Source organism: Myotis brandtii, unplaced genomic scaffold (genome assembly GCF_000412655.1).
Source record: "Myotis brandtii unplaced genomic scaffold, ASM41265v1 scaffold314, whole genome shotgun sequence".
Classification (NCBI taxonomy): domain Eukaryota; kingdom Metazoa; phylum Chordata; class Mammalia; order Chiroptera; family Vespertilionidae; genus Myotis; species Myotis brandtii.
Window position 1 is genome coordinate 1,401,308 of NW_005362033.1, and position 6,764 is coordinate 1,408,071.

At 47.1% G+C, this 6,764-nt stretch overlaps 1 protein-coding gene across 4 annotated transcripts in view; it reads right to left on the reverse strand.

Annotated features, from left to right (window-relative positions):
• Positions 1-6,764, reverse strand: part of ATPAF2 (ATP synthase mitochondrial F1 complex assembly factor 2) — a 24,233-nt gene that overhangs the window by 9,517 nt on the left and 7,952 nt on the right. For 3 of the 4 annotated variants that reach the window (XM_014542844.1, XM_005870158.2, XM_005870157.2), the window contains exons 2-4: positions 2,419-2,463; positions 2,030-2,175; positions 521-618 (exon numbers count right to left, since the gene is read on the reverse strand). In XM_014542844.1, coding sequence (XP_014398330.1) covers positions 521-618; positions 2,030-2,175; positions 2,419-2,463 — 289 coding nt within the window. Of the gene's footprint in view, positions 1-520; positions 619-2,029; positions 2,176-2,418; positions 2,464-3,243; positions 3,448-6,764 lie in introns of those variants that run through there. The other variant, XM_014542845.1, reaches the window with a different exon arrangement.

Below are 6,764 nucleotides of genomic sequence, written 5' to 3' on the forward strand. Positions count from 1 at the left end.
ATATGATAAATGAAAAATGAAAAATGAAGAACATAGACAGGATGGGAAAATTTAGAAGTGGAAGAAGCTAGCTCCTGAATATCAACATCTGGCCATCCTGTGTCCAGGCTGACAAGTAGTGAATGGTAAGGATGCAGACGTGAGATTGTGCTGGTAGGCAGAAGCCTAGGGTCAGAGGCCCTGCTGGGGATTGGCAAGTGACCCTTGGTCCTGGAGCCTACAAGAGCTGCATACACCACCACCCCTCCCCTCCTCCCCCCATCCCCCGCTCCAGCCGAGGGATGGCTGGTGGGCTGTGGGAGAGCTGTGCCCAGGCTCCGACACTGCCGCAGCCAGGAGCTCCCCTTCCTCGGGGTTTGCAGAGCAGCTGAGTGCTGATGTCAACTAGCTTGCTCTCCCTGCCCAGTGAGGTAAAGGAAAAGGGCCTGCCTCTTCTTCTATTGATAACTGGGTAAATGAAGCAAAACAGCCCAAGGAACTCACTAGGTCCAAGAGGAACGCTCATCTAAACATCAATTACCAGATGGTATCGGTGTCCAGAAACTTCACAGCTGCCCGGATCAGCTGGTCCTTGTTTCGTTGCGTTGGGTTGTCTAAAGACGTGTTGCACAATGTGGTCTGAATCAAAAGGCAGAGAGCCCTGTCACCACCCACTGGGCCCAGGCAAAAGCACTGCATTCCCAAGGACACCGTGTTCAACCACAGCATCCTACAGAACCAGCCAGCGACACCCAGCAAGGAGCAGTGCCAAGCCAAAACCTTCGACCCAAAGCCTCAGCTGCAGCACATCTAGTGAGAGCTTGCTACAGCCAGGTTCCGTGCCAGCAGAGCGCTGTGTGATAGCTCATGGGACTCACAGAATATTCACAGAGGCCCTAGGATTAGTGTACTTCCCAAGGTCTCATACTCTTTCCTACCAGACTCTGCTGCATTCAATTGAATCCTCACAACAACCCTTTGATAGGTACCATTATACCCATTTCAGAGATGTGGAAATGGAGTCCCAGAGAGGTCAAATTCAGTAAATAAGACACATAAGCATTACTAGGATTCAAATCTGACTGAAAAACGTACCAGCTGGCTCCATTCACACCTCAGGAAGCAGGGGAACAACTCAGCCAAACCAGAACAGGATTATTTTCCAGACTGGCCCTGTCGACAGCAGGCTGCTTAGGTACTCTACCATTAACTTGTAGCCCCATCACCCTATGTCATCCGACAGTCAAAGGAGCAGCCAGCACGCAGCAGGCTGTGAAGGTATTGAGGAAGCGTGCTGGTATGCAGGCCGAGTCCGTGGGGGCAGGATGATAGCACCAACTCCAGTGTGGACTGCAAGCTCTCTCTGTAGGTGCCAGGGACCACACCCAGGCCTTTCCATGGGTCAGCTCACCCATCTGACCACTACGCCATGAGTGGGTACTGTTATCACCCGCCACTCCCAGATGGCGAACAATGGGGCTGAAAAGGGGCAGTAACTTGCCCAAGGTTAATTTGGAAGCTGCAGGGCCTGAGCCCAGTCTAGCTGACCCTTCCTCACTGCTCTAGTGCCTCCGTGAGCCACCCTGTGTGAATGGCGGCTGCTCCATGGGGGTTCCTCACCTCACCCACCTGCCCCTTGGGTTCTTGAACCCAAACCAATACTGACTGCCAAAGTAACTTCACAACACTAGTCAGACAGACATGGTCCTGCCTGTCTGTGCTACCCACAGTGCAAACATTACACACTGTGCTGCTGACGGAACAAAGCCCAGCTGCATGACAGAAAGTAAGACAGCTGGGCAGTTAGCGGGGCACATCTGCCTGAGCCCAGAGGAGCGGCCCGCCAGCCAGCACAGAGCTCTGAGCAGGAAGTGCAGGTGGCCAGGCCACAGGGGGGAATGTTTGGCACATCCGAGGGGGCAAGTGATGCTGCAGGCTTTATTGCATCCCCAAGGGCTTTATTGCAATTGGGGTAGGAGTCTCCCAAGTTTTGCCAGGTGCCTAGAAAGCCAACAGCAGGCATCGGAGTATAGGTGTGTGAACTTGTTACCAGATGCATGGTGTAGAACTTGATGGTGTCCTGCTGGGAGTCCCACTCAGTGGCCACTGCGATGGCCAGGGCCTCACTGGGGACAGTAAAGAGCTTGGCTTGGGGAGTTTTCAGCTTCCTGTGGTCCAGGTTTATCTCAAAGCCGCCTTGAAAGATCAAATGAAAACCTCTCAGGGACTGTTAAGTGGAATCAAGTGACCATTCTATATTTAGCTACTTGAACTGGTGCAGACAAAGACAACCCCGAGTCCCTCGGTGGAGGGCTTACAGAAACATATCCGACAAAAGTGTGAAGGGTCATCTCAACCACCCAACTGGCTGGAGATGAAAAATGTTTCTACGCTTCCACAGGGGGGGGGGAAGAGGCAGTCAAAATTTCAGACACTCACCTTCACCCTGTGTGATGGTGACATTCTGATAGAATCTCTTCCTTTCTGTGAGAAAGATTTTTCAAAAAGGCAGTTATAATCATGTCGAGAAAGCTCAGGAAGCAACAAGACCAGCTTGCTAATGCTGACTGATTGGCTTGATTGTCATATCACTAGTCAAGGTCTGCCCTACTCTATGTGGCATAATCAACAGCTTCTGATTAAAGCTGGTGGTTCACTCTCCAGGGAGAAGGGAGGAACGGGACAACTGGTCAAGCTCCCGCCAGCCCGGGGATAGTCTGATCACGCAGTATCATGAGCCTGCAAGACCGTATGACCCGGAAGACTTTTCCAGCACCTTCTGCTCTAACTTCTAAGCATGTTCCTCCCACACCATCCCCACTAGTGCTGGCCCCTGCCAGCACAATGTGCCCAAATCTAAAGATGGTGCCTGAGTGTGATAAAGCCAGAGACCCATTCAAGGCAGGAGTGGAAAGCCAGGGTGAACGTGATGTGCGTATGCATGCCTGTGATGCACAAGCAGTAAGCAGAGATCCCAGGAGCATTTCCCATCCCCTATACTAATTAATTAACCTAATTAACCAGCTTTGCCTGTGTATTCAACAGGAACTCCAAACATTTCCTTTAGGAAGGAAAAATCTGTGTCCTGTTCTTCTGAAAATAACTTGAATAAAATCTTACATGAAAATATAAACACATTCTCCTCTTTCACCTGGGGGGATTAAAAACCAAGAGTACTGCCTCAGGAATTATGCAGATTCCTTCAATTAATAAAGAACAAATAGGTCACATTTTGGAAATTATAAACCATAAACCAGTCCTTACCATCTGTGATAAACAAAATCATTCATTCATTCATTCATTCATTCATTCATGTGTATGTTCTTTCACATATTCATCAGGTACCTAAAGCCTTCAGAGTCTGACTAAAGTCAGTTATTGAAAATGATGATGTAGCACGTGAAGGAAAAGGAGATTCATTAGTTTTTAAAGCTTTCTGAGTTCTTTTAATTCTTAAAAAATGTATTTTTATTGATTTCAGAGAGGAAGGGAAAGAGAGAGAGAGACAGAAACATCAATGATGAGAGAGAACCATCTGTCGGCCACCTCCTGCAGCCCCCTACTAGGGTTGGAGCCCACAACCCAGGCATGTGCCCTGACCGGAAATTGAACCATGACCTCCTGGTTCATAGATTGACGCTCAACCACCAAGCCACACTGGTCAAGCTCAGTTGAAGTTTTATTAATTCAAATAGACTAGGAAAACAAAACTTGGTTTATGTAGCGAGGAATGGAAAGAGAGTATCTGGTCTTACTACAAACATTATATTTTTATGTTTTGCACAACGTATTTTTTTTTCATGAATCTCACTTGTTATCATTAATGCTTACACATGGAAATTGTATTCCCATGGTTGCACTTACTAAAATAAGACCCAAACTGGTTTCCCACAAAATATATTTGTGCCAACTATGTATCAGGTACTCTTCTAGGTACTTTGGATAAAACAGTGAATGAAACAAAAATCCATGTCTTCATAGAGTTCAAATTTTCTTTTTAAAGTGATCAGATCTGACAACCGAGATGATGCTACATTATTATAGCACAATTTACCATCTTCATCTGAATTATAATACTGAGTCTCTCACACAGCTGACACCAACACCGGAGGCTTACCCCACGCTGCGCTTACATTTCCTGACTGTACAGGCTGCCAGTCACACTCAGATGGCAGGTGCGAGCGTCTGGAGGCTCCTTGTGTGTGTCTGGAGGTCTGGATCAAGGCATCCAGATGACAGCCAGGATGCTCTCCAATGTCTGGGCTGGGCAGCATGTCTACAGCCAGGCCAAGCAGGAAGTGGGAAGAGCTTTGAAGGCTCTGACTCATCACTGGGGTGTGGGTGGGGATCCTCCCCTGAGCAGGAAGTGTCAACGGAGAGCATTCTAGCACACTGCACCACACAGCCCTGGGAAATGGGTCCAGGAGACCCGGGGGCCAAGGAATGGACTCTTGACAGCACAGGCTGAAGCATCCAAAGATAGCCAGGACAGCAGGGTTTCTTTCCCACGAGGGAAGTCTCTTGATTTTTTTTTTTTTTGTTTTTTCCTGCTTTGCAAGCCAGGCCTTGGCTCCTCTGCCCTGGCCAGGCCCACTTCTTTATCTGTTAAGAGGAAGAAAAAACTGGAAGGGAGTGGGATGGATGCAGGGCCAAGGAAGGGGCAACCAAAATTGCTCAAAACAGGAGAAAACCAAGAGATAACAACTGGGCAAAAGGAGCTCAAAGGCTGCTGGGCTCATGTGCGGGTGTTTAGACAGGTGTTCTCCTGAATGGAGCAGGCTTGGAAGTTTTGAAATAAACTTTGGTGAGTATGAATCCCTTTCTAGGAAGTGTGATAAGTCCTGGCAATAGGACTCAAAGTTCACCCCACCCTAGAGGGACTAACTCTCCTGCGGTTAGACAGACACTAAACCAGCCAAACAATAAAGGGACATGATGGCCAAAGTCAAGGAACAGAGACACACGTTGGGGGAGCTCGGTCCCCTTGTGGGCTAAAGGAAGAGCTCCCAGCAGACAGCTCCATCTGGGACCTGCAGAGGAAGGAGTTAGTCCATCTGCATTGATGGATTCATTTTTGGAGGGTGTGTATGAAAGAGTTTCCAGCAGAGGAAACAGCTTACACAAAAGTCTGGGGCCTCAAGAGAGCACAGAGTTCTGAGGAACTAGAAAGAGGGTCAGGAGAAGACTGTAGCTATCCAGCAGATGCCCAGAGGGGGTAGGTTACAGTAAGGAGGACAGAAGGAGTCAGGTAAGGAGTTCTCATAGGCAAATATGATCTGGAAAATTCACTGGCGGGAGTCACACTCCCCAACAATGACAGAAGATGAAGGTTCTTCACCTGGGCTCTCAAAGGTCTTGGGTCACATAGGCTTCACGAGGCCCCGAGAAGCCTATGAGCCTCCCCGAGTCTCATGAATACAGGGCCAGCCGACAGCAACAGGAGCACCATCTTTAAAGGTGCAGAAACAGCCTAACCTTGCAGGAGCACACAGAACTCGGGTCTCTTTTGAGTATGAATCACTCCCTTTACAGAACATCTGTTTTTGTGGCAAAAACACACCCAGTGGCTTTTAAGAGACAATTTTGTGGACTACGTAGATACAAAGAAATGGGTATGTAAAGAAGTGTTGACTTTAAAAAGCTGACCACAAGAAAACAGGCTATACAAGCAGAGAGAAGTTAATAAGAAAACATGCTCCTGTGAAGAGTGCTGAATTGGAAATTAATGTCCATTGGGTCCCAGTTCCTGTGAAGTTGCTTCACTCCATATAAAAAAACAGGCTATTTTCTGTGTCACTTGCCCCTACACTGCTCCTCCTGTCCTAGGCTTCATGGACCAGTAAATGATCTTTCTATCAGCCCCAATTACCGCGCTGGCCTTTGCTTTGTAAGGACTCAAAACCTCAGAACTACAACTCCCGCTGTGCACCAAGAATCTTTTTAAACAGTGCCATCTGGCGGGGCTTAAGCCTTAAAACTGAAATTCTCTCTAGGGATATGCCTCCATTCACAATGGAAGGAGAGGGGGCTCTGACCAACTGTTTCTGGTATCAAAATTTTTCAGGCCAACAATATAAAGAACTCTTACAACTCAACAATAAAAAGACAAATAACCCAACTAAAAATGGTCAAAGGATCTGAATAGATATTTCTCCAAAGAAAATATACAAATGCCCAATAAGCACATAAAAATAGGCTCAACATCATTCACCACCAGGGAAATGCAAATCAAAACCAGGATGGCTATAATAAAAAAGGCCGATAATAACAAGTGCTGGAGGATGTGGAGAATTGGGACTTTCATGCACTGCTGGTGGGAATGTAAAATGGTGCAGCCACCTTGGAAAGCAGTGTGTTAGTTCCTCAAAAGGTGAAACGGTTACCATTTGACCCAAAAATTGTACTTTTGGATATATGAGGGATGGAAACATATGCCCATATAAAAACTTGTACAAGAATGTTTATAGCAACATTATGCAAGACAGTCAAAAGATGGAAACAACTCAAATGTTCATCGATAGATGAATGGATAAATAAGATGGAATATTATTCAGCAATGAAAAAGAACAGAGTACTAATACATGCTTCAACTTAGATAAACCTTGAAAACATTCTAAGTGGGGGGGAAAAGCCAGTCAAAAAAGACCACATTCCATTTATATAAAATGTTCAAAATTGCCGAAACCGGTTTGGCTCAGTGGATAGAGCGTCGGCCTGCGGACTGAAGGGTCCCAGGTTCGATTCCGGTCAAGGGCATGTACCTGGGTTGCGGGCACATCCCCAGT